A 27,864-nucleotide genomic window follows, 5' to 3' on the forward strand; every position below is an offset into this window, starting at 1 on the left:
TCTTGACGTGTAGTTTACTTGATTAATTACAATAAATAAAAACAATGTTAAATAGTTCATTTTACTATTTATAAATATTCTAGTAAAAATTATTTCATTCAGAAATACATGCAAAGTATAGTTGTGAAAACTATACTAATATTTATTTTTATTTAGTTAATATTTAAATAAAATAAAGAATTATTTGCTGAGGTAAATTACTTGTAAAAATAAACACATCTTTATAATTAACTAATTTCAGAGGTTTAAAAAAAAAAAATCACTTTGCCCACCTGGCCAAGAGTCAACTGCAAATGTAGAAATTAGACTAGCTGAAATAAATAATTGAGAGGAAAAAAAAATCATTGTGATTTTTCTGCTGTCATTTTTAATAAAAAATAAAATCTCTGAAAGCATCTGATGGTTTGTAGTGATCATACAAAAGTGGAGGAAAAAGTGAGCCTAGCAGGAAAACACAGGATGAAAAAGTCACGGCCAAGTCAAAAGGTTTCTCACAAATCAACTCGACAAACACGGAACACGACAGTCGGTCCAAAGTGTGTGCGCTATGTGCACGTTTGTGCGTGTCTGTGTTTTGTTCTTGCTACATTATGGGGCCCGTATTCCCCGGTTGAACTACAATTGTGGGGCCCAACTTGTCCTTGTGGGGATATTTTGGGCCCCACAAGTTCACTCCTCTCTTTGAGGGTCAAGACTTGGTTTTAGAGTTTAGGTTTGAATTGTATTTTGTTTTTTTAAGGTAGAGTAAGGGGCATTATGTCAATCAGATGTCCCCATTAAGATACAAAGACAAACGTGTGCATGTGTGGTCAAGTCAGTAGTATAACCCAGAGGAACCTTCAGTGTGTCGCAGTCCGTCCCGAGCTTGGCGGTCTAGATGGCGCTGAGCGTCTGCCTCTGGTACGCCGTCAGCTGCGGGTGCCACACGTCCACGATGAAGATGAGGCGGAACGTGTCCGCTTCCTGCCAGACCTCGTGCTCGAAAGAGTCGTCGAAGATCAACACTTTGCCCTCCTCCCACTCCCTGGGAGGACGATGATGAGAGCAGAAGAAGTGGTCAGCTCAACTCAACGCATATCATATTCATTTCTTGTATTTATTCATATTAGGGCTGTCACTATCAAATCTGTTTGAAATCAATTTTCCTATTGATTATTCCATCAAAGAATCGACCCCGGCCCTACCATAAAATTGTAATTTTTTAAAAATATTATCTTTAAAAATCCATTAAGGTTGAATGTGAACTGAATTTTTATAACTACTTTTTATTATCATCTGTGCGTGAGGATAATTAAACACCAACAAAATAAAACTATGCTAAACGGTTAGAAATCACAATTAGCAACAGCGCGCTAGCGATTACCATATACGGTAAACAAACACTAACCACCATTTAGTTTTACCCATTGTAGCTACATAAGTTGAATTGAGTGGCTATAACCACCAATTATTTATTATCTTCTGTGCGTGAGCATTATAAAACACCACCAAAATGAGCCTATGCTAAATGGTTAGCAATCGCGATGAGCATTAGCGCGCGATTGTGATTACCATATATGGTAAACATGCATCATTATATCTACTAGAATTGATATAACTGCTAATTATTCATTATCTTCTGCACATGAGCATTAGTAACCACCACCACCAAAATGAGCCTATGCTAAACGGTTAGCAATCGCGATTAGCATTAGCGCGCTAGTGATTACCATATATAGTAAACAAACACTAACTACCATTTAGTTCACACATATATCATTATATCTACTACAGTTGACATAAATGCAAATTTTTCATTATCCTCTGCGCATAAGCATTATTAACCCCCACCATCAAAATGAGCCTATGCTAACGGTTAGCAATCGCGATTAGCATTAGCGCACTCGTGATTACAATATACCGTAAACAAACACTAACATTTAGCTCACACATACATCATTCTATCTACTAGAGTTGACATAACTGCTAATTATTCATTATATTCTGCGCATGAGCATTATTAACCACCACCAAAATGAGCCTATGCTAAATGGTTAGCAAACATGATTAGCATTTGCGCGCTATTGCGATTACCATATACGGTAAACATAAATCATTATAGCACCTAGAATTAATCATTATATCTACTAGAATTGATATAACTGCTAATTATTCATTATCTTCTGTGCATGAGCATTATTAAACACCACCAAAATGAGCCTATGCTATAAATGGTGAGCAATCGCGCTTAGCACTAGCGCGCTAGTGATTAGTTTACCATATATAGTAAACAAACACTAACTAACATTTAGTTCACACATACATCATATCTACTAGAGTTGACATAACTGCTAATTATTCATTATTGTTCTGCGCATGAGCATTATTAACCACCACCAAAATTAGCCTATGCTAAACGGTTAGCAATTGTGATTAGCATTTAAGGTAAACAAACACTAACTACCATTTAATTCACACATACATCCTAATATCTCCATCACACACGTAATAGTGTCAAACTTACAGACGACGCTTCAACATGTCCACGAGCAAATGAGTTAGCTGCCTGTTAGCTACAATGAGCTCAATAACTTCCTGTCCACTGCAAAAAAAAGTTGTTGCCGTGTTAGGTTACCTGGTCTGATCTGTGCATCTGATCCTGCATCCCTGTTTGGGAATGACGAGGCCGAGGTGCATCCTCAGTCGACAGTTGGTGGGGCCCGTGTGCGGCCACACGTGCGTGCCCGGCTGCATCACTGAGAACTTAATCTACAAGTACATACACGCACACAACAAGTGAGTTAAGTGCATCCATTTTGAAATCTTGCGTGCGTGCACCTGTCCTCTCTTGCAGCCAGTGGCTTCAGGGAATCTCTCCAGTAGCGAGCAGGTCTTCGGTACAGCCTGACAGGAAGTCACGGATTTCTTCCCTGAACACAAATGGCTTTGACCGAATGTGGATGAGGATGTAAACAAGTAAAAAAATAAAAATAAGGACCTTGCTGCCAGAGCGTGTACTGGCCCCACTCTCCTTTCTCCCTCAGGTTCTCCTCCTCGGGTACAAACTGCCCCGTCTTTTGGTCCATCATGGCCGTAGCCTCGTCCCGGATCATCTTCCAGTTCTTCTCCAGCGCCTGAACGCAAACACGTGCAGTTGAGCGAGTCCTGGGTTGGAAACACATCCTGGGAAATGTCCGACCTTGACCAGATCGGCGTATCCGGTCTCGTTTGGGGTCCACCAGGGCTGCGCCTTGAGCCCGTCCACATTGTAGAGGGACCTCTGCCACACGGACGCAAAGTGCCCTCGCTCGTGGCCCACCTGGTACCAGTGGTACGCCTATCGGACACACGCACATTGCACTGGTAAGTCGAGAATATAATAAGCTAAAAATAAAAATATTATAAATGGACTTTTGTCTTTTAATGTTGTATTTTTATGCACGATTTGTCTCTGGAGTCACTCACGCTCTTGTCTCCGACTCTCTGCAGGGCGTCTCCCAAGTGGAAGTAGAAACGTCCGTCATCCGTGCCGGGCTCGCCGGTTTCCAGCCCCTCCTGGCGGAATCGACACACATTTCAAAAATGCGGCGGTTGTCACGGAAACAAATTGGCATACCTTCAGGTACGGAATGCTCTCCGCGATCTTGTTCTCCGACTTCAGGATGAAGCCGTAGTGAACCTTGGCAAAGCCGTCGCTGGGGGCAACCGCCAGCACCTGAAGAGGGCGCCAGTGAGACGACGGGAGAAGGAGAGAAGACGCAGCGGGCAGCCCCGCTCACCTGCTCGTAGACCGTCTTGGCACCTTTGTTGTCGCCTAGCAACAGGTAGGCCACGCCCAGGTCGTTCTTCAGACTGACGTCGTCGGGAAAGATCTGTACCAACCGCTCCAGTGTGGCCACTGCGCCCCGCATGCGACCTGACATGTTCACACGAGAGGTCGCAAATCACTTTTAATAGTAATGCATCAGATGATTTAGTCATTTTTATCATTTTGAATTGTTTTAAAGTTAATTTAACCCCACTAATTTTTTTTTTAACGTTGTCGCAACGCAGCAGACACGTCCGCATGAAAATTTTGCAGTAATGCTTTTAATAATAATGAATATGTTTGTGGAGACTGGGGTCAAGTTGTATTTTACAATTTAAAAAATGTTAAAGATTATGCGATTATGCCATCTAGTGGCAGATAATTGACCTCAACACATCAATATCAGACTCATTTTTTTTATAGTGCATCTTTTTAACTTTAACTCAATTTTATGAATTATTATGAAATTACTGTATCAATAAAAGATGCAGCCAACATTTTTTTTCCACTTTTACGTTAAGAGCATAAAAACTTATCTTAAAATATATTTAGAACAGATATCAAAGTTACAATTAATTGTGAGTTAACTATTGAAGTCAGGCAATTAATTACAATTAAAATAAAAGAATCGCCTGATATCTCGAATTATCAGTAAATAAAAATAATCAGATTGTAGTTCAGCAACTATAATCAGAGTAAAATAGGGTGACATAGTTTTGAGAAGGGTTTCACCGCAGGAATTCAAACTATTCCGCACATATAGGACCCCAGTCATATAGTCTTTATCCTCTGTATAGAACGACGAATATTTATGCTGTATTGCCAAGCCGAGAGTCGCCATTTGCACGTTGCATTGCGGTTGCCACGGAAACACGGTTACCCAGGAACTGCTGGCGCTCGGCTCGTCTCTTGAGGGCGGCTCTGACCAGGTCGGGGGTGGCGTCCGGAAGCTCCGCCGCGTCTTTGTAGCTGCCGATGGCCTTCTGCAGCATGTCGTTGCTGCGCTGCTTCTCGGCCAGGTCGTCTTCCGCCTGCGCGTTTCAAAAGCAGGAGGAGACTCTTGAGTTGTGATCCTCAACAGCGAGGCGGTCCGTGAAATGATCACCTGTGCTTTCCCGTACAGAGCGCGAGGGCTCTGCGCGTGCTGCTGCGCTAAAGTTTCAAATGCTTGCAGTGCCGCCTCCACTTTTCCCTGATACACAAAAGAAAAAAAAACTAATAATAATAATGTGGGAGTCAACAAAAGACGACACGAATCACTTCCTTCCTTTCACGTACTTTCTTGCGGAGCTTCTCGGCAGCATCCAATTCAGCTTTGATGCTTTTGTCCAACTTGTTGAGCAGTTTTGGTTTCTTCTTCTTGGCTGCAGGACAAACATCAGCTTGAGAAACATTTGCGGAAGCTTGACAAATCTGTACATCTTCCTTACCTTTTTCTTTGGCTTTTTCCGTGGCTGTGTGGTCTGCTGTGTCTGGAAGAAAGAGGATTGCACTGTCAGCATGAAGTAGTGGAGCAATAATAAGTTTTGAGAGTTTTGCTTTGACCAACCAAGGAGGACCAAAACTGCGAAAATTCTAAATAAATAAATGACTACATGAATAAATAAATGACAAAAAACAAAAAGAAACATACATTTGTATTTAATTTTTGAATATTTTTTTAATATCCGTTTTTATTTTCACTTTTAGTAATTAATATATTTATTTAGTCATTTATTTATTGATTTAGTCATTCATTTATTTTGAATTTTGGCAGTTTTAGTCCAAACTGCCAGGACCAAATGTTATTCAAATGAGGGGGCGGTCCTAAATGACTATAAGTGTTAATAAAAACAGATATAAAAAAAATAATTCAAAAATTAAATCAAAGAAAAAAAATAAATTATATATATAAATATGTACACATTTGTATTTAATTTTTTAATTATATTTTTATATCCATTTTTAATTTTCACTTGTAGCAATTTATTTTATTTATTTTGACTTTTGGCAGTTTTGGTCCATACTGCCGGGATGAATTGTTATTCAAATGAGGGGGCGGTCCTAAGCGTGTCTTGGACTCTGTCGCCGTTGCAAACTGCCTGTCATTGGTCGAGTGAGCGGCTTTTGGCAGTTTGCAAGGGCGGAGCCTAACCCAAGACACGCTTAGGACCGCCTCCTCATTTGAATAACATTTTGTCCTGGCAGGATGGACCAAAACTGCCAAAATTCAAAATAAATAAATCACTAAATAATTAAATAAACGACTAAAAGTGAAAATAAAAACGAATATAAAAATATCTGTAATTCCCTAATTTAATACTAATGTATTTATTTATGTATATATAGATAGATTTTTTTGTTCTTTTTATTTCCATGTATATATATTTTTTAATTTAACTTTCAAATTACATTTTTTTTATCCATTTTTATTTTCACTTTTAGTCATTTATTTATTTTGAATTTGGGCAGTTTTGGTCCTCCATACCAATCAGGACGGAAAAATGGCAACACAGCGTGAAATCTGACGGACAAAATGAACAGAACATAATAAATGAACGGGGCAAATATTTGAATTTAGAGAAGGCCTTGCTGGCTCACACCGCCCACCACTGGCACGAGGAACACGTCTAGTCAACTTTCATGCATCTCAGTTCATCTGCTATGAACAGAAATTATGTATATTTATGTTGGTGCGTTGGCGTGCTCACCCTCAGGGGTGCTGCTTTCTCGAGGGGCCTCATTCTGTGCGTCTACTGGCTCAGACTGCGTCTCCGCCTCCACCGGCAACTCTGATGCGCAAAACCAAACGTCGGATTGTGATGAACAGGGATTCGCCATTCGGATCACTTCACTTTGCAAAAGGAACATACCTTCTTCTTGTGTCAACTTGGAGCTTGTCACTTCTTTTGCAGATTCCACTTCATTGTTAAAAAAAAAAAAAAAAAAGTTGAAAAAGGAATTAACATTAGGTTTAACCGGCCTTTACGTTAATTAAAGATCCACCATGCAGCATCTATGAAAGTCTCATTAACTCATTCACTGGCAGCCATTTTCACTGAAGCAATCAACTTCGCTCCCGACTATTTTACTGGATTTTGACAGATTTTGCAAGGCCCACAGAATATTGTGTTCTATTGCTATAAAAACATGGAACCTACCAAAAGAAAGATTAGAGTCTCTTCTTTCATCAGGAAAACAAAGTATATTTCTATCCGTTTCTGTTTGGCAGCAATTAGCATTGGAATATAGCTACGTTTCATCAATATTCACATTCCTGGTGAAAACACCGTCAAAAAGAGCTTGTTGAAACATGGCCCTGATTGAACTCTTTTACTCTGCTGCCACCTGCTGGCCGTTTTTGTAATTACTAACATTGCTTCACCAGTTCTTTGCAGTTCAGAGGTTGTATCACAGCGTTCGATAAAAAACATCAAAAAACGTATAAATACGTCTTTGGGACGCTTACAACTTTTGAAATAGGCTATATTTATCCATTTTTGGGAGCAACTGAGTTAATAACGAGAATGAATGCATCCTGTGGTGTAGGGGTGAAACATGTTTGTGGTGGTTGTGGTACCGGCGTGCTCATCCTCAGAGCCACTGCCGCTCTCTGCAGTCTTCTCACTCTGCTCTTCCACATGCTCAGACTGCTGCTCCACTTCCACCGGTGGCTCTGACGCACAAAAACAAGCTTGGGTAAAACAATCACATCGAGAAAAAAGAAAAAGGAACATACCTTCTTCTTGTGTCACTTTGGAGCTTGTCAAATATTCTCCTGATTCCACTTCACCAGCAAAAAACAAAAAAAAAAAAAAAACAGAATGAAAACAAGGTCTCAGGTTACTTTGTCTTTTTAAAATGTTTATTAACTGATCTCTTATACTCTGCTGCCACCTGCTGGCCTTTTTTCTAATAACTACCATTGGTTTAAGCAACCTCTTCAGGCCAAAAGCTTCATCAAAACATCCTGTGTGCTCTAGCATTAAAAAAACAAAAAAACAAAAAAAAACATATGAATACGTTTTTGGTAGGGAAGGACGAAGTATTAAAAAACGTATTTACAAGTTTTTGGGTTTGAATGAGTTAAGTAGAAATTGTGTGTGAATGCTGACGAGCTGATGCTAGACTCAAATGCTGGAGAATTAATAAACTGGAAGACATTTTGAATAGGGGAAAAATGTACAATTGAAATGACAGAGATGAAATTGTAAATTATCGTTCTGAATGGGGTCGTGAAAATTTGGGGAATGCGAAAAGCAGTCGATGGAAAATGTGGAATAATTTGACCAATGTGAATAGCTCCACAGAATAGTCTTGAACGACCTAAACAGAATTTTGTTTTCCACTTAACGTCTCTTTCTTGTACTGACATCGGTTGAATATGCAAAAGTTTGAATTGTTGATAAATGTGCAAGGTGAAAAAGACGTGGGTGAAATAAAATAAATAAAAAAAAAAAGAATTTTGGTGCTCTGAATTCCGGCTTACCGACAATCTCCTGCGACGAAGGCTCCTCCACCAAGACTACAAGCACAAAACAGTTGAAACAACACCAAAATCATCTTCAGCTCTCGAACGCCTGCCGACATCCTCTCACCTCCGCTCGTGTCGATGGCGTCCAAGTCCTCCCCTGAAAGACATCCGGGTGAGACTTCACGATGGGGAAGGTCAAAAGATACAAAAATAAATTTTACACACCATCATGATCCTCCTTGTCTCCTCGAGGATCATCTGCAAACACAAAATATCATAGGAGATTTGAAATTAATAAAATGATTTGAAGGGTTGCACAGATCTTTTTCATTAAACTCATTTACTCCCAATAACGTATAAATGCGTTTTTTTAATGTTCTAAGTGTCCCAAAGACGTATTTATACGTTTTAGTTTTTTTTTTGTTTTTTTGCTAGAGCATACGGAAGGCTTTGATGCAGCCTCTCAACTGCAAAGAACGGTTGCAGAAATGGTAGTTATTACACAAACGGCCAGCAGGTGGAAGCAGAGCAAAGGAGATCAACCAGGGCCATCTAGAAAAAAAGCTAAATTACTTACAATTTTAAATAGGTTTGTGAAAACTGATGAAACTTAGCTCTCTTCTAATGCTAATTACTGCAAAACGGGAACAGATAGAAACATACTTTTTTTTTCCTGATGACAGAAGAGACTTCAGTCTTTCTTTTGGTAGGTTCCATGCTGTTATAGCAATAGAACACAATATTCTGTGGGCCTTGCAAAATTAGTCAAAATCCAGTAAAACAGCCGGGAGCGAACGGGATTGCTTCTGTGAAAATGAGTTAATTGTGGGAATGCTGAAGAATTCCCACATATGTTGTTGTGATTTTTATTCTAGCCTAACAACTCCCACTTCATACTTCCAATTAACATTGTTACAATTTCAACTAGCTTAAAAAATAATCATGCCTGTCGGGGTATATATCATCTGATTACACATTACTTACAGTATTTGCACAATTTCACATTTAATATCAGCTTTTCCCCATTCATTTTCAATGGGACAGACATTGAACTTTTTCTAAGTATCACTTTCCACGCCCACTTCCATACATGTAACTTATTACCAGGTGTCTGATACTGCTCTCTGGCACAGTTGGTAAAGTGCATTGTCTAACCAGGTTGTTATAATTTCATAATTTCAATTTATCTCTCAATTAACTTCATAAGCATTCCACATACATTCAAATCTTCGCATTCAGCTTTCAGCATCCCCACTTAGAATAGTTAAACACGACATTGTGTTCCATCTCAGGTGGCGGCCATTTTGACACTTGTCAACTGAAAATGGCATCAACCAATCATGCCTCAGCTTCAGGAAACACTATCCCAAACCTTACCCAATTAATTATTTTGTAATGTGTTTTTTTTGTTTTTTTTTGTTTGGACAAATTCTCAAAGCTCTTTAGTTTTAAAAGATTTATTTCAAGTATTCTCCACCAATATTTACTAAAAGTTATGTTCAGCATCTGTGTTGGACTCACCTGAAACAAAATCTTCTTCGACAAACGAAGGCAACGGAACAGCAGCTGGAGGACATACATGAAATATACGTGTATATATATATATATATATATATATATATATATATATATAAACACAAGCAGGCATAAAGATGAAGAAAAGAAGTTTTCCCATCTGAAGAGGTGATGGCGCAGACGAGTGTCAAAAGTGAGCAGGACAAACCTTGGATTTCAGATTCCACATCCTCGGCTGCAGAGAGCGACATGCACATGCACAAACGCACAGGAAGTGTGTCATGACGCGCTTTTGAAAAAACAAGTTGACGAGCGAATTGTTTGATCACACACTTGTTGTTGGTAAGTCCTCAGTTGCGGCCTCCCCCGTACGCAGCTCCCCTGGCGCAACGCGCCGGTTGCTCGACTGCTCTTCAGCGGTGAAGTCCTCTCGGGCGGGTTCCTCCGTATGCGGCGCCACCGACTTCTCTTCCGCTGGGTCTGCGGCTTGTTGGTTGCTCGGCTGCTCTTCAGCAGTTTCGACTACATGAATCAAAGAGAGAATTCGTTGCTGGAGGTCACTCATATGTTGATAAAGATCCCCCCCCCCCCAAAAAAAAAAAGTGATTGTGAATGTGTTAGTATAGCTAAAAGTCGCCAAAGAGTGATTATTATACAGTTTGAGGTTTGTTTGGGTTTTTTTGTTTTTAAACGCTAATATGATTTTCTCAATGTTTGTATTTATAATCATGTTTCTTATTCAGCTATCTTCCACTGTGGGGTCCCTCAGGGCTCTATCCTTGGTCCTTGTGTTTATTGTAGTAGTGTCAGGCAATGAACATTTTTAATTGTTTAACTCTTTTACTGCCACACGTTATCCAAAAAACAACCCCGACAGTGAAATATATAAAAATATGGCTGCTTCTTTTAGTCATTGATACAGTAATTTCATAATTCATAAAACTGAGTGAACTGTAAAAAAAAATGTGATTGATTTGTGTTGAAGTCATTTTTCTGCCACTAGATGGCATAATTGCATTTGCGGGACAATGGTGACAGCAGTGCATTTTTTTCCTTTTCATAATAAGAATAACCTGTGAAATTCTGCACATTTTTAAAATTGTAAAACACAACTTGACCCAAGTCTCCACAAATATATGGATTATATTAAATTTATTTCTGCTAAATTTTGACGTGGACGTGTCTGCTGCGTTGCGTTGACACCCTAAGTTTATATATGCTATTTGTTAGCCCTGTCAATGGCATTTCTTATTGTGTGTTAGCATTCAGATAACAGAAGTTAAGGCAAAGTAATGTGTCGGTTTCAATAACAATAACAAAATGTCTCATTCTGTTTTGCATATAGTTCAGACTAGAAAAAAAAAAAGCCAAACAACAGCTCATAGCTTCAAAACTTGTAAGTCAGGTGACTGTTGTCTCACCTGGTCCCCCTGCAGTTGTCGGCCCCTGGCTTGGCGTTTCTTTCAGGCCTGCTTGGAGATGTGACAACATGACAAAACAAACAAACTGTCCACGCACTTGTGCGTAATAAATATGTTGTCAAATGTCAACTAAAACACACTGGAGTGACTCATGTGCGACTAATTTGAATATGAATGAGCGTGTGTGGTGTCAACATGACGTGAGAAGCACACCCGAGGTGGTTCACAGTAAACGTGGAATCCATTTTCGAAAAAACAGCTTGCCTTGTTAGGTGAGCTGGAGTCCATCCCGGAGAATACATCCCTGGACTCGTACATAAAGACAAACAAGCGTTCTTTACACTACTTTCAATGACCTAATAGACATTTTTGGAACATGAGAGGAAGCCGGAGAATACGAGGATGGCACCGTTTGAAATTTTATTTGACACTTGCCACACTGGAGGGAAATATGTTCCATAAAAGGAGATGGAGGCGGAGCTTAGAGTGCACATAAACATGAGACGATTACAGCAACACCACAAATGACCAATGATTTCTCAGTAAAAGCATCTCACATAGTAATGAGTTGACAATTTTTGTAGTGTTGTTTGATTGTGTGATGAGTTTAAGGTGTATTCCGTGTATAGTGCCCCAATGTATCCCACAATGTATCTTGAAAAGTAGGCCTGTAGGCCTGCCACAAGATGGTGGCAAAGCAATATTTTCAAATGTAATATTATTTCTTTATTTGTTCAATAATTATAACAGAAATTGAACCAGCTGGTATTGATCCAGTAGATTGTAAATATGTAAAAGAAATGGTGAAATTATCACCTGAATAGTGTTCTAAAACTATTTTTTAATTTGTTTGATAAGTCAACTACATAAAAATTCATAAGCAGGGAGTCAGTCGGGAATGAGCGCCTGATTCCAAACCAAAAATAAGTAGAGTCCAAAACATGAGCAAAAGCCGAGTTTACTTCTTCCTCCCGGTGGCAGCCATTTTGTCGGCGACCACGCCCTTTTCCCTCCTGACCGCCGTCACGCCGGCCCGTTGACTTTTCTCCTCTGGAGGCTGACTGCTGTTGGCTTTCCTCACCTCGGGCCGCTCGGCCCCCATCTTGTCGCGCGAAAGACGCACCTCCTTCTCCCTGGCCGCTTTCTCCTTCTCCGCTCGCTCTTTCGCCAGGCGCTCCTTCTCCGCTCGCTCTTTTTCTTGCCTTTCCCTCTCCAGCTTTTCCTTCTCAAGCCTTTCCCGCTCTTTGGCCATCTGCTCTTTTTGTTGCCGCGCCGTCTCTTGCGCTATCCTCTCCCTTTCCTTCCTCTCCTCTTCGCTTTTCTCTCTGGCCAAGCGCTCCCTCTCCTCCCTTTCCTTGGCCGCCACTTGCTCCCGAACCAAGCGCTCCTTCTCTTTCTTTTCAAGCTGTTCCCGCTCTTGCTGCGACGCAATCCTTTCTCGCTCCGCCCGTTCCCTTTTGGCCTTCTCCCACGCCGTCCTTTCCTTCTCCATCTCCTCCCTCTCCGCCTTATCCCGCTCCCGTCTCTCGTTCTCCGCCTTCTCCCACGCCATCCGCTCCCTCTCCGCCTCCATCCTCCTTTTCTCCACTTCCATCCTCTCCTTCTCCACGCCGATCCGCTCCTTCTCCAGCCCGAGTTGTTCCTGGGCGACCTCCAGCGTTTTCATCTGGAGCTGCCAGGCCGCCTCCCTGCCTCGGCGTTCGTCGGCGAGGAGGAGGTTTTTGATTTCGGAGAGGGCCACGCGAGCGATGCGCTTGGCCTCGGTCTTCTCGTCGATGGCGCTCAGTTCGTCCCGCAGGGCCGAGCGCAGCACGTCGTCTCGGACGGGAAGTTCTGGAGTCGGAATATAGTCGGTATCAAGGAGGACATAAAGCGACGGGGTCACGGGCGTGTTCGTTTTGGTAACTGCTGCTAAATGTGTTATCGTTCACTGCAGTGGATGTTCGCACACAGATGCAGGCGCAGTTTTTCTACCTCGGGTGGCGTTCCTCCTCAAAGTTGTTACTTCTGGAATCTCGTCTAGGACGCCACACAAAAAAAAAAGAAGAAAAAAAGAAAACAGAGCTGCTGCTAAGATTCTAATATGAAGTCAACACTTCCAAACGTCAGCACGTGGACATCCCAACGCTACCTTCGTTCAATTCCATCTCATCAGGATCCTCGTCCACTTCTCGGAGTGCTTCATACACACACATACAAAGTTTTTAGAAACTGTTTTTAGATCGTCGCAGTTTTACAGAGGTGATCCAAAAATCCAGAAAATGCACATTTTTTCAAATGCAAACATGCAACGCTTGTCAAGTCAAGAGGACGAGTCTCATAAAAAAAAAAAGTTGAGTCTGAAAAAAACAGCCTTAGGTCTGACTCAAACTGAGTCCTCCATTTCTGGGGGTCAGGTTACCACGGCAACAAACATGCTGAGTATTTGTGTCGTCAGTGTTCATGTTTCTGGATCCGAAAGCACAAGCAACGGAGATGACTGCTGATGTGTTAGATGTGTGACCTTCATCAACCCACAAAAAAAATTCTTGACAATAATATGTTCTATGCAATCCCATTAGTCTAAAATACGGCATTCTGGTTAATATTGTGTTAGTGGAATATGAGTTAAGCTGCAAAATCCCCAGCTGGGTGGGGGGGGGCGACCATTTTGCCACTTGCTGACATCACAGTTGCTCAGGTCTCAAGTAACAACCAATCACAGGTCAGCTTAAAAAAAACAGGTGAGCTGTGATTGGTTGTTGCCTGAGCAACTGTGATGTCATCATCAGTCGACAGCAAGTAGCAAAATGGCCGCCCCCTTGAGATGGATAAAAACAGATGGATAAATCATATTCCACAAATGTAATATTAATCAGAATACCATATTTAGACTAGTGCGGCTGCATAGAACACATTATTGTCAAGAATTTTTTTTGGGGGGTGGGGGTTGACTTCCTCTTTAAACAACACAACAAAGGTTAGCATTGGCTCTGATTTAGACACTCGCAAAGCTAAATGCTAAATGTCCCAACGCGCATGTCCTCACAGCACCTCGGAGACATGCAGGACAGCACACGATGCTCACAAGCGTACCTTTCCTCAACGCCTGCTTCCTGCGAGAACCTTTTAACTTCCTGTCATCTGAAGCGACAAACAGCAGAGGGCGCTCATCAGCGATTTACAAGCACCTGATCGGGAATTGTTGTGGACCTGTTCAAGTGTTGAAGTGCCAACATCATAATGATCATTCACCAAAACAACAAGAAAGAAAAAAAAAGATTTACATACTTTGTTAATTTGTGCCCTACGTCAAATTAAATGATTCACTCCCATGTTTTTTTTTTTTCCCTCCAAAAATAGACCACATTTGTTTCTGTCCATCCACTTTTTCCACAAGTGTCCTCCATTCGGTCCTCAGGCTTGCTTCCTGTCCTCCTATTGGTTCTGGAGGTCCAATATGACCCCTTTGACTTCCACGTCGTCAAGGTAAGACGAACTGCCCTGCTGGCGCCTCCTGACAGCCGCCGCCTCTTCCTCGCCATCTTCCTCCTCCTCCTCCTCCTCCTCCCCGCCATCCTCCTCCTCGCCCTGCTCTACGGGGGAGCCGACTACGTCAAAGAGGAAGGTGAAGAAGCCATACAGCCAATCAGAACCTTCCTCTGCCAAAACATTTACAACCTCCTCAAGAGACTCGCCTTGCGCACTACCATCGCCACCTTTGGTCAGGCCTAACGAGAGAGATAGAGAGAAAAACAATAGAGGAGAAGATAGGGGGCGATGGCAAGGGAGGGAATTGAACTTAACTTAAAAAGAGGACATCAAACACAAGGAGGGAGGGATGAAGCGTGTCATCAAATAAAAGATGATGATGATGATGATGATGGAGGGAAAAGAAAGAGAGGGAGTTAAAGTAGTCGTTCACACCTTAACTTCCTGTTTCTGCATCGCTAAGGCCAATCACTTCCTGTGTGCGTGATCGCATCCTTTTTGGGTCTGCCTCACAGTTCTGAGGTTCGAATGCTTGTTTGTCTTTATGTGTCCGCAATTGGCTGGCAGTCAGTCCGAGGTTTTGCATCAAACGTCCACTGGGATAGGCTACAGCACACCAACAACTCCAAAAAGTGCAGAAGTGCTATAGAAAATGGATGCAGGCTGTTTTATTAGCCTGGTGACCCCCACCCCCAATATTTATCCATGTATTTGCTGATCTATAAAAAAAAAATGTGGTTCTATTGTCATTTATGTAGTGTTATTTGAAAGAAATACACCATAATTAAAAATGCATTGTTATCGTAATAAAAATGACCTAATTGGGGTATAAAATTGGGTCAAAATTGCACACCACTATTGTAAACATTTAAATTTATTAAAACACATTGAAAAGATACTTTTAAAAAGTATTCTTTAGTGTTCTAACCCTCTTCCTGTCAAGAAATGGAAGACTATCATGATCTATCTCAGGGGGCGGCCATTTTGTCACTTCCTGTTGCCTGAGAATGCGGTTGCCAAGTAACGACCAATCACGGTTCAGCTTGTGGGCATCACATGATCAAACTCAGACAACAGGTGAGCTGTGATTGGTCATACCTGAGCCTTGGTCGTTACATGTTGAATCTTGTTTACCTGAACTGTGAAGTCATTTTTAGGAAACAACAAGTGACAAAATGGCCGCCCCTTCAAATGGATAAAAACAGGTGCATTTCGTTGCTTTGTTCATATTTACACAGAGTTCAGACGAGTGGAGCTACATAGAACAGATTTTTGTAAATATTTTTTTGGGGGGGTGAATGGACTTCCCACTGTTTTAGCACGCTATGCTATTCTATGTTAGCACGTTATTGTAAACCACCTCAGGTCGTAAATCGGAAAACGTTAGCGAGGACTTGCCGAGCAGGACTTTGGCGTCCTCCACATCGAAGTCGCCGTCTCCGTCTGTGTCGTAGGCCGTCAGCTTCCCTGCAGCAGAAGGAAGAAGAAAAAAAAACAAGACGATGAACGCGTCGGGTTTTTTTGCGGCGACAAGAACGATCATGGGAGTACAGGACACATAATGAGCGGCACTACAGTACTTTTTTTTTCCTCATGCCATATTGACGACACAATTTTTTCATAACCGTCACAAGATAAACATGAGTGAGTGTTGGATGAAGTGAAGAAAAAAAAAAGGTGGAGGGGTTTTGCTAGGAGAGACGTCTGCACAGTCTTCCAGCTGGGATGTATGAGAGGAAACAGGAGGTAGAAAAACTAATAATAATAATAATAAAAAAAAAAGACAGGACGCTTTGTCTTTGACATGTTGAAAAGCGTACCTTGTAAAACTTGTGAAAAGTTCATACGAAACTCTTGCGCTCTGGCTGCGAGCAGACACAAAATAGAAGATGACAGGAAACAAAAGCTGAGTGTCGTCTTCTCCTTCTTTCCGAGCCAAAAATAACTTCAACGTGTTCGCTGTTTGCTGCATTATATGTCTTCAAATATCAGCGGCTTAAAGGTGAATAACACTTACCGATGACGCTGTCATAGTCGACTATGTCGAAGTAGACGACGGCCACGGAGCTCCAAACCCCCAACAGCGCCAGCACCGCAAACCAGGTGAACATTGAATATTTGGCTCCTGCGCCCGCGTCTCCTCCTGTCGGCTTTTTGCTGCTCTTGCTTTCTGATGATGGCGGCGGCTTTGCCTCTGAGGACACCATACAACAAACAGACAACATGTCAAATACACTACTGCATTCATTTGAATTTATTATTCAGGGCGGGAAAAAAAAGTATTATTTTAGCAGCCCCCATAGTTAGTTGGCTATTAGCCAAACACAGGGAACATAAACTTTAAATGAGGAAAATAGCACTCTATAATATTGTGCTTTATATAAACAGTGTAATAAGATAATTCAATAAAATGTTATTAAAATAATAACACAATTATGAAAATAAAATAAATACAAAATAATTTAAAAAATTATAAAAATAAATTAAAAAGTATTTTTTTAATTTAGCAATTTAATTCATTAATTTTAACAATTTAAATAACACAAATAAAAAGAAAAAATGTTTTTTTTCAAATTTAGTTAGTTATGTTTAATTAATTAATTATAACAATTAAAATAAACATAAAAAAATCTAAATTGTTAAATATTTATTATTTTATTTTTTATTAAAAAAATTACATTTATACAAAAATAAATAAAAGAAAAAGAAAAGCTGCATTTCAATTAATTGTGCTGCACCTTCTGGTGTACCCTCTTTGGCCACTGGGAGGCGGTATTATCATGCAGACACAATCGAAGAAGAATAGACTTCTTCTACTACTACTGCTATTGTAAATTGATTAGTTAGATACTGGAATATTAGGATAAAGAATAAATTCATTTGAGTATTAATATATTACATGTCTGCATCTGTGGCTTCACTGTTTGCTTTGAAATATCCGCTGCGTTGAAAACGGTGACAATCAACGCTACGTTAGCATGACAAAGCCATTTTTTATTGAGGGCTTTCCTAAGGTAAATCTATGTAGTTGTTTTGCCTTCATGTTTAGTTTGACGGTAAACTCAAACAGGGAGTGGAATTAAAAACGTTGAGGCATCTTTATTGACGAATTGTCACTATTCGCCAAAAGGCTGTTTATTTAAAAAAAAAAAAAGAAGTGGATGAATGACGGCGCTCTTGAAAAACTTAAGAGTTTACTTTTATCTTTAGGCACCTCTGCCTATGTTTAATCTATGGACAGTCTTTTTTGAGTATTCAAACAACCTCACATGCATATTTTTGGAATGTGAGGGGAAAAAAAGCAAGCACAACATGCAAAATCACAACACAGGAAAGCACAGATTCGAACATCCCCAACTGCGAGGCAGACGTCCATCTTGATCCGAGTTAATTACATAACACATCAAACACAAGTTAATTTAACACACTCAGCAGTTGTTGGTTAACGTAGGTGGTAGGGGTGTTAAAAAAAAAATCGATTCGGCGATATATCGCGATACTACATCGCGCGATTCTCGAATCGATTCAATAATCGGCAGAATCGATTTTTTATTTTTTTTATTTTTTATTTTTTATTTTTTTTTTTTTTTTAGGATTCACACCTTGAGCATGGAAGAATGTTATATGAACGGCACATTAAGCCTTAATATTTTTATTTTAATGCTGTTCAAACATGAAACAGATTACAACCTCTATAAGACTGAAATTTCAGATAAATAAATAATACATTTTCATATAAATCTTACACTCTACAAGCTTACTGATTAGTATTTTCTAAATATGAATGAAAAAAAATCGCAACAATCGACTTATAAATTCGTATCGGGATTAATCGGTATCGAATCGTGACCATTCGTATCGGGATTAATCGGTATCGAATCGAATCGTGACCTGTGAATCGTGATACGAATCGAATCGTCAGGTACTAGGCAATTCACACCCCTAGTAGGTGGCGCTCTGTCGGTTCAAGTCGTCAACACTTTTTTTTTTTTTCCCCCAGAGTCACAAACGGCAGAGGTCAAAGTGACCCGGTGAAAGCATTTAACACCAGCCCGATGGGGGGCGGGCCCAACAGCAACAGCTGTTCCTCGGGAAGCAGCTGAGCGCTTCCAACATGACAATGACGTTGACGTCATCTCCAACCGCAAATACTTAAATGTTAAAAGTTAAAGCCTGAACGCAGTCAAATTCAACCAAACCAAAGCAGTCCATGCCAAAAAGCAAAGCGAGTCCATCCCCAAGGTTGCCACCCACCAGAGGGCAAAGGAGCCTGCTGCGGGGCTGCGGCCTCCTCCACACTGAGGCCATCCTGAGCCTCCTCATTTACGATGGGCTCCACCTGCTCCTCGAGAGCGTTCGGCGCCTCCTGGGTGCTGTGGGGCTCCTCCGCCGGCGCTGCCGAGAAGGTGGCGGAGCCGCCATAGTGGCGGTAGCGCTGCATGGAGCAAAAACCCTTCAGCAAGCCGTCAAACTAACACTTTGAATACGTAGACGACTCATTCACAAAGATGATCTCAAACAATGAGAAGGAAACTTCCAAAGAGGCCACAATGAGACGAGAAGTGACCAACCAAGCAACGGGTGAATCCTCAGGACAGACACAAGCGCCTCCTCCTCAATCCTCCTCCCGCGCTGTCCTCGCACCGGACCAATTGTGAGGTCCAGAACCTGATCCCCACTATTCTTAGAGCCGACAAACCTTGCTGCGCTCCGCGTTTGTGTGCGTGTGAGATGCCACAGAGGACAAAGGTGAGGCAAACAACCTTGACATGCCATACTGTGCAAAAGTCTTGGGCCACTATTAGATTAGTTGTTTTAGCAATGCCGTAATGAGCATATATAGAACTAGAAGGCCACTAGGTAGACCACTGAGCCCTCCTTCAAGGCTAGACTTGTATTCAAACTGTAAACAATTCATAAAGTTTTGTAGTTGGATGTGTTTGTCCAATTCTGTTTAAAGTTGAGTCAAAAGATGTCCAATTTGTCCTGCTCTGGCTTTGTGTGAACACAACTGTCCATTTAAGCGTCTTAATGAACTGTTTTAACACGACTGTACATTTAAGGAAATGCACCATAGGGAAGTTAAAAAGTGTAAATGAGTAAAACAACAGACTGTGTTGATGTCATGTTCAGAAATGTATATAATTGTTAGCTTCATCAAGGAGTGTTCCTTTAGAACTGTAAGCACATTATCCTTACGCCACTGACGTTGTGGCAAAAGCGTCACAATCGTGCACAGATTAATAATTTAATTGATCCGTGCTGCGAATCTGTTGACAGCTAAGCCCCGAGCTCTAAAACAGCGAGCTCGCCAAACCAAATCCAAATAGAAAATCTCTACTTTTAACTTTCTCTTCCTGTTTAGGCAAATTAGGCACCATTACAAAGCTAACGAATACACTTCTATGAATATTTACGAAATAATGCTGCATACGGCGAGTAAAAAGTACATTTACAGTTGTGACAGTATCTAGTTTTAAGATGAATGTTGCCTGGATAAGCTTGTTGCAGCTTTCACTATCAGGACGTGGAAACGCGCGAGCTGCGTGTTTAAATCCCACAAGAAGTGCAAAATGTTGGCCGAATCAAGGATTGATTCGTCAACTTTAAAACCACGCGCGTTATTGCCCCTTTCGATGTGCATCCACCATAAAAGATACGACATCGACAATTTGCAGAATGGGAAAGGGAGTATGGTGGACATGACTGACGTTCTCGGACTTAACACTCGTTCGCTAGTAAGACAGAACACAAACCTTTTTTGGAATGCGTTTTAGGACTTTTCTTCTGAGCCATGGCGTCGTAAATTCACCGGTAAACCTTAAATCGAGTGATTAGCGGCTACCAAGCTAAGCTAACGGGGATTTTGATTGACAGTGGGTGGATTTTGTTCGGAGAGAGGAGGATGCTGCTAGCTTGGATACCAACGACGCTTCACTGTATACTAATAATGATTGGCCATGCGCTAAACCAATCGGTGAAGGGGATTAGCTACATGGGCGGAAGTTGGGGGGCACGGTCGAAAAGATATTAGCCAATCATGTTGGTAGAAAGCTTCCCACTGTTTGGACTGCGAAAAAAACGTGTCAGGAGAAGAGTTGACGCCATCTGGGGCGGAACACAATCTGGATTTGACCCAAAACTCCTTCTTACAAACTGCTTTTGGTCAGATATCAAAGTATTTGTTATAATGCAAACATGGTACATTCATTCATTTTTATAATCTACGATTGAGTTATACACAGATCAAATGTGCAGCTTTGTCGTACATTGCATATATACAAACAATATTAGCTCAAATGAATTAATTTTTTAAAAGAAATTTATCTTTAATCACTCTCAAATTTCAGTGACCAATCTGGTGACTTTTTCTTATTCACACGTTTCTTTCAATATTGATATGATGTTTTTTGGGGTCCCCCCCCCCCAAAATCGATTGGCCCACTGGTCTGCATTGGGCTTTATTATTATTACAATTTGTAAATCTCTTCCATTTTTAATTTAAAACTAATTTCTATTCAATTATGCAATTACTGTTTGATTTCATAGACGACTACAACAGGGGAACACAAGATGGCGCTGTTGTATCGCATCAGGAAAGATGAGAATACTTGTGCTACTAAGCATTAAAAATTATTCACATGAAAAATCAAATGTCTCAATATTCTTGTGATATGAAAATTCACGTGTGCTTTATAGGTTTTACTGCTTGATAGTCACATTAATTTAAATCCTTTACGAGATCGATCAAGTATAATTCCGCTAACACAAACGCACTCACATTCAGACAGGTGTTGAGCGTGCGTGTGTCCCATTCCAGGCAAAGCCTTGGATAACCCATTGACACACACGCACGCACACACTATAAAGGCTGAGTGCCGAATGTGTGAATAGTTTGTTAAATGGAATAAAAACAAAACGAGGCTTGCTATGTTAATTATTTGCACTACGTGTCAACCTTAACCTGGCAATAGCCAGATGGATTTGCGCTTCACTCAAGTGAGGGGTTTGTGAACTCACAAATACCGCGAGAATTCATCTTGCGAGAGCAAGGTGATGTCAACCTGATTAACGTAAAAAAAAACATGAATGAATGTATGAATGTCACGTGTAGTAAACATACTGACAAAGATGAAGAAGAAAGTTGTCGATGTGGATTTGTTTTGCGCGTTCATGTGTTTCGTCTTTCAGTCAACAGCGTTAATCATTCGGATATTGGTTTTACGCCCCCTGGAGGTCAACAGCCTTCCCAGCAGGACCTCATCGACGCCTCGCTGCCACGGCGACCAGACAACAAACATCGTAGCATCATCACGTCCACTGGGAGAGGCAATCAGTGTACGCGCGCACATGCGCAAACGCACACGCTAGCAGAGGGACCATGCCAAAAGGATTCTTCTACCTGTGGAAAACACACATAAATAAACAGACACATGCACACACAAAAGCGAAGAGACCGATTTGTTGGGTTTGTGTCTGGTTTATTTACCGCAGGATGTTTTAAATACAGACATTTATTTGCAAAATACTAAAGAGTATTACAACTTAAAGTACTAAAAAGTGAATATAATTATTTTAGTCATCATCATCATTAGAATGAATATTGTTTGTAAAACACCAGAGTGGGATGAGAGGGGGTCACTGAGGCACAACTTTCTCCTCCTTCACACCAAAGTTTTTGATTTACTGGCAAAAACAAAGTCTGAAAATAAGTATTTGTAATGACTTCAATTGTTTTTATTGTGTTCCGTTTCTGTTTTGTGTTCCAGAACCTTATTTGGAGAGACACATGAAACACAAAATGGCGTCAGGACTGAAGACTCCACTTTCTCTTGTCACCAACAAGGTAACTTCCTGCAGACCACCTTTGGGCATCACTCACACAAACCGCTGTGGATCCACTTTGACACCAATGGTGATCAACTTTGACACCATTATTGAACCAGTACCACACCCAGTGTTGGACAGTGTTGAACCAATATGACACCAGCTTTGAACCAGCATGAAACCAGCGTTGAATCAGTATGATATCAGTTTGTTGCCAGTGTAGAACCAAAATGAAATCTGTTTGACACCAGTTCTAAACCAGTATGACACCCACATTGAACCACTGGTATCTTTGTTGAACCAACATGACATGAGTTGTGCAAGTATAACACCTGTATGACACTAGTTTGAATCCAGTGTTGAATGTGGATGACACCAGTGTGAATCCAGTGTTATACCAGTACACCAGAATTGAACCTATATCACACTGTGTTGAATCATTGTGACACCAGTGTAAATTTAGCATTGTACCAGTACAACAACAGTGTTGAACCTATTTGACACTGGTGTTGTACAACACCTGTATGAATCCAGTGTTGAACGCCTTTGACATGCAGTTTCAAACTAGTGTGAATCCAGTGTTGAACCAGCATGACACCACTATTTAACCAATATCACACTGGTTTTGAACTTGTGTTGAACCAGTTTGACACCAGTGTTAAATGACACCTGTGTGATACTAGTGTGAATCCTGAGTTAAACCAGTATGACACCAATGTTGAGCCAATGTGACCCTGGTGTTTAACAAGTTTGACACCAGTTTTGAAGCTGTATGTGGTGTGATACAAGTATGGCACAGGTTTTGAACCTGTTTTGAACCAATGCAACACCAGTTTCGATACAAGTATGACACTGGTCTTGAACAATTACTTTCAATCCAGTGTTTTAACCAGCGTGACACTTGCATTGACCAGTTTGACACCTGTGCTGAACCAGTATGAATCCAGTTTGGAGGTGGGTGAATCAGTGCAGGTAGGGCCAGTATAAACATTGACAAAGAGATGTTTTTGAGTTTAAGATGTTGTTCAGATGTCGGAAAAGGATCCTGTGCACTCTGTTGGGACTGAATGATGACCAAGCAGCTTTTATTTTGAAAAGGGAAAGGAAGGCAGGAAGGTGTATCACCCCCTCCGGTCTGGAACCTTCCGCACCCCCTCGGTAGCACCAAATGGGCCGAACCAGTACAGGAGGTACACATGACACATAAGCCTTGTGAAGCTTCTGAAACTCAGACCGGTCAATCACCGGAGCTTCTGCCCTGAAAGAGAAGTCAAACAAATGGACTCCGGCCCAACAAACACTTAAAAAAAATGTGTTTTTATTAGATTAGATTAGAGTCTTTTGTTTTTGCTTTTGGATTGTTTGCTTTACTATGTAAAGAAGTTAAGCTAAGCTAGCATGAGCACATTACATTTTTCTCTAAAACTGATATATTTATATATATATATATTGTAAAGAATTAAACAGGTTGATCATAATTTAACGCTGCAATCCAATTCATTGTGCTGCTCCTTGTGCCGTGTCTGCCTTGGCCACTGGGAGGCAGTATAATATAGTCATGCAGACACAAATGAAGAATCTTCTTCTACTGTACACCATTTGTGTTTAAATGTCTACAACTATCGATGCTAACCACGAGCACGTCAGTGGCATTTTGCATTGTCGTTAGCATTAAACTAAGCTGACTTTCCTAACTGATGTTTATTAATCCAACATTCATAGTTAAATGATTATTTTACATTTAAGATAAAAAAAACTAAAAAAAACTCGTGAGTCGGATTACTCGTATCTCAAGGCACCACAGCATTATTATTAATTATTATTATTATTATTATTACAGCATAACATTTCCCTCCCTGCCACTAGGGGAGCCGCAGCACAGCAACGACAAGTGTTTGTTTGGCCGTCCATGAGCAGAATTATTTTCAAAATGTGTTTTTGTTTTCCCACTGGACTCTCATCAGCCAATCAGGAGCCACCTCAGAAGCGTGGGGGTCCCAGGGGCGACAAAGGGGGGCGCTAACGATGGCGTGGAGTGTCGTTGAGTGCAGACAGGCACACTCGCGGTCTATTGCTACTGAAAAGAGCCCTTCAGCGCAGCGTAGCCGAACATGACGGCGACACTTTGCAACTAACTTCTGCTTTCAACAGCAGAATAAAATCCAGGCGTCGACGGCTTCCATTTTGGGGAGTGGGTGGGGTGGGGTACAACCACCACTTTTGACACAAAAAAAAATAGCTGAGCGGTCTGCGCCCACCCGAGCGGCGCGTTTGTGCATTTCCTGTTTCGTCATCAGAAGATCCCGGAAGGTCCCGAAAGTGTCGCTCTCGGAGCTTCCAAGACTCGGGCTGAGCGTTTATTGCTCCTCACACTTTTGTTGTTTTTTTCCCCCCCCTCACGTTTCTCTGTGCAAAAAAAGTGTCCGAGTGCTCGTATAAAACCAAACAATAAAGCAGGGAACACAGTCATTGATAAATAAATAATGAAATAGACAAACATGACGTTGATGTGAACGATTCTTTGGGAGGAAATGGGAGCGTTGGTTTTCTGACTTTACACTTTTGTGTACCGTCACCAAACGTTTGACATCTCAACTAACAGATTAAAGGCAAGAATTCCCTTTTTAAGTGGACGTGCAGCTATAAATGAGATGAGCTAGCTCTTATTTGAATAATCATTGTGTTTGTGACGAGCAATAGAAAGTTTTTGCTGATTGTCGTCTCCTCGTCTGTCGTCTACTTTGGTGGTCAAACGCAAACGACGGCGTGCGACGAGAACAAAACATCACGTCAGCGTGTCGACATGTCCGAGCTAGTGCTAGCTCAGCTTTGCTCCATCCACAGAATGTAAAATGGTAAATTGTGAGTATGCCATTACAGCGAAGAAAAACATAAAAACAAAAGATTATTGTTCTTGTCTTCTGTCAAAGTGTCAAAGCTTTTTTTTTTCCCCTTGTCAATTTCCGCTACAAAATATAAAAAATAGTCGTAATAATCGAACAGCTATGAAAAGACTGTCAACAAAGTTCTACTTACTAACAAAACCTTTGCTAAGCTCGTCTCACTTCTCTGCACTCGCAAGCTAATACTCGCGCAGCTAACGTCGCTAACCTCGCTAACGTCGCTAACCTCGCTAACGCAGCTCCCAGCCAATAAGAGACGGATACGTGAGTGATATAGTGCTTGGGGGCCCGAGATGAAGCTAATGCAGTTCTAGATGCATCCAGCAGGGGGGCAGGAAGTAACACGAAGGCTAGCAAAGTTGTCCCAAGATTTTTTTTGGGGGGGCGCGTAGTCCTCCATTTGGCGTCCTACGGCGCGACGCCCTGGACGTCGGCGTCGAGCGCCGTGCCCGCGTCGCTCGTCTCCGACTTGGGGGGGAAAGCGGCGGCTCGCGTGGCGCTGTCGTAGGACGGCGGGGACGAGGTGGCGGACACCGTCTCGGAGCGCTCGGCCCCGAGCAGCCCGGAGCCGTAGTTCTGGCGTATCATGGTGGCGATCAGACCTTCCTTCTCAGGCGCCTCCTCGTCCTCCTCGTCCTCGCCGTCCTGGTCCCCGCCCGGTGCCGGCCCATGTCGCGGCGTGGTGATCCGGCGGTAGAGGTAGGAGGCGGCCTTCACCTGGCGGCGCACCAGGTGGCGGCGGTAGCAGCGCTGGATGACGGCGGCCGACACGTCCTCCTGCTTGCGTCGCAGCGTGGTAGTGATGGGCTCGTAGGAGATCTTGGACGGGTTGGCCATCATGAACTTCTCCTCCATCTGCTGCTTGAGCGCGTCCATCTCGCCCGATTCGCCCAGCACGCGCTTGGTGAAGGCGAAGAGGATGTCCAGGCAGTGGATCTTGTCGCCGCTGACCATGGGCAAGTCCATGGAGATGAGCTTGATCTTGTTGGGCTTGCCGATGCGCAGCGGCTCCGACAGGGAGTCGGCGAAGTCCGACAGCTTGGCGTACTCGATGAACTGCGTGGCCTCCGGGTCGAACTTCTCCCACACCTCGTAGAACATCTCAAAGTCGTCCTCGCTCAGCGGCTCGGTGCTCTCCTCGGTGGCCACGCTGAAGTTCTCCAGGATGATGGCGATGTACATGTTGACCACGATGAGGAAAGAGATGATGATGTAGGTGACGAAGAAGGTGATGCCCACTGAGGGGTTGCCGCAGTTGCCGCGCTGGCTGGTGCCCGTGTGCGGCACGTGCGGGTTGCACTCCTCGGGCGAGTTGTTGAGGATGGGGCTGAGCAGGCCGTCCCAGCCCGCCGAGGTGGTGATCTGGAACAGGCAGATCATGCTGTTGCCGAAGGTCTCGAAGTTGAACATGTCGTCGATGCCCGCCTGCCGCTTGACGTAGGCGAAGTTGGCCATGCCGAAGATGGCGTAGATGAACATGACCAGGAAGAGCAGCAGGCCGATGTTGAAGAGGGCCGGCAGCGACATCATCAGCGCGAAGAGCAGCGTGCGGATGCCCTTGGCGCCGCGGATCAGGCGCAGGATGCGGCCGATGCGCGCCAGGCGGATCACGCGGAACAGCGTCGGCGACACAAAGTACTTCTCGATGATGTCGGCCAGCACGATGCCTGCGGACAGGACGTCACACACACAAGCGCAGTTCATGTAACGGTTCAGTCGGGTTTGATTTGTCTCCGGGGACCCGCCACCCCCTGCCGGCGCTGATTGCCGCCGTTACTGTTGCCTCCCCCAGGCGGCCTCGTCTGAGTGCGCGCATGCACACGCGTGCGCACTTCATCACACACTTGGAAATGAAACATGAACAGGGATGGCTCAATAAACTGCTTAGGGTGTGTTTCTTGTTCAAAGTAAGGTTAGGGCTTCAAAGTACGGTTTCAAATTAGGGTTACCGTTTCAAGGTGATCATTTGAAACAAATTTGAAACCCTATTTTGAACTAGACAGTGAAATTTCTGCAGAAATTCTGTGGGAATGCTGAATGCTGAATGCTGAATGCTAATAAAATATTTCCCAAGCGAGATTTGAACCAACGCACTTGCATGTCTCCGTAACGCCAGGCAAGTATTTAACATGTGAGCCAATCTGGTTTGTTGAAAATCATAGCTAATGCCTATAAATATGTAAGTGTTATCTGAAGTGCCCTCCGTTCACTTAGATGGAAAAATGGAACTAATGATATCCAATGGAAAAATGCAAAAAAATAAAATAAAATTCACACAATAGCGCCACCTAGGCATGCAGTACCCGCCATTCATTTAGATGGAAACGTGGAACTAAGATAGTTGGTATACATGTAATCACTTAGCATAATTGCCATGGATACATTTGCAATGCACAGTCAGAGGTGGGATTCGAACCCACGACCTCCTGGTTACTGGGCAATGCATTTTACCAAGTGCGTCACTGAGCAGTATCAGAGAGCTGGTCA

At 42.3% G+C, this 27,864-nt stretch overlaps 3 protein-coding genes across 8 annotated transcripts in view; all 3 read right to left on the reverse strand.

Moving 5' to 3' along the window:
* Window positions 1-344: 344 nt before the first annotated feature.
* Window positions 345-20,587, reverse strand: unm_hu7910 (un-named hu7910). 4 transcript variants are annotated; one of them, XM_077509183.1, is made up of 27 exons: window positions 20,404-20,587; window positions 16,665-16,841; window positions 16,468-16,512; window positions 16,046-16,114; window positions 11,177-11,224; window positions 10,089-10,277; window positions 9,964-9,990; window positions 9,762-9,806; window positions 8,466-8,498; window positions 8,365-8,397; window positions 8,256-8,291; window positions 7,506-7,553; window positions 7,347-7,442; window positions 6,640-6,687; window positions 6,478-6,558; window positions 5,218-5,259; window positions 5,066-5,151; window positions 4,893-4,979; window positions 4,668-4,818; window positions 3,759-3,895; window positions 3,596-3,694; window positions 3,445-3,534; window positions 3,179-3,316; window positions 2,978-3,113; window positions 2,818-2,909; window positions 2,615-2,748; window positions 345-1,024 (listed from the first exon to the last, which is right to left on the reverse strand). In XM_077509183.1, exons 1-27 carry the CDS (start codon window positions 20,441-20,443, stop codon window positions 874-876), a joined length of 2,358 nt encoding a protein of 785 aa, XP_077365309.1. In that variant the 5' UTR covers window positions 20,444-20,587; the 3' UTR covers window positions 345-873. The 4 variants fall into 4 exon arrangements, with proteins under 4 accessions (XP_077365309.1, XP_077365306.1, XP_077365308.1 ...); XM_077509180.1 differs by lacking the exon at window positions 20,404-20,587 and adding an exon at window positions 18,902-19,186; XM_077509182.1 differs by lacking the exons at window positions 16,468-16,512; window positions 20,404-20,587 and adding an exon at window positions 18,902-19,186.
* LOC144009794 (uncharacterized) lies at window positions 11,890-15,233 on the reverse strand. The gene is made up of 6 exons (XM_077509676.1): window positions 15,161-15,233; window positions 14,656-14,886; window positions 14,252-14,299; window positions 13,308-13,355; window positions 13,151-13,261; window positions 11,890-13,009 (listed from the first exon to the last, which is right to left on the reverse strand). The coding sequence occupies exons 1-6, from the start codon at window positions 15,231-15,233 to the stop codon at window positions 12,135-12,137; spliced, it is 1,386 nt and encodes a 461-aa protein (XP_077365802.1). The 3' UTR covers window positions 11,890-12,134.
* A 2,665-nt stretch (window positions 20,588-23,252) lies between the features above and the next one.
* The window catches only part of LOC144008952 (sodium channel protein type 5 subunit alpha-like), an 89,119-nt gene continuing 84,507 nt past the window's right edge, over window positions 23,253-27,864 (reverse strand). For all 3 annotated transcript variants that reach the window (XM_077508341.1, XM_077508339.1, XM_077508340.1), the window contains one exon: window positions 23,253-27,044. In XM_077508341.1, coding sequence (XP_077364467.1) covers window positions 25,786-27,044 — 1,259 coding nt within the window. In that variant the 3' untranslated portion in view covers window positions 23,253-25,785. The remainder of the gene's footprint in view (window positions 27,045-27,864) is intronic.

This window comes from Festucalex cinctus, chromosome 20 (assembly GCF_051991245.1).
Source record: "Festucalex cinctus isolate MCC-2025b chromosome 20, RoL_Fcin_1.0, whole genome shotgun sequence".
Classification (NCBI taxonomy): Eukaryota; Metazoa; Chordata; class Actinopteri; order Syngnathiformes; family Syngnathidae; genus Festucalex; species Festucalex cinctus.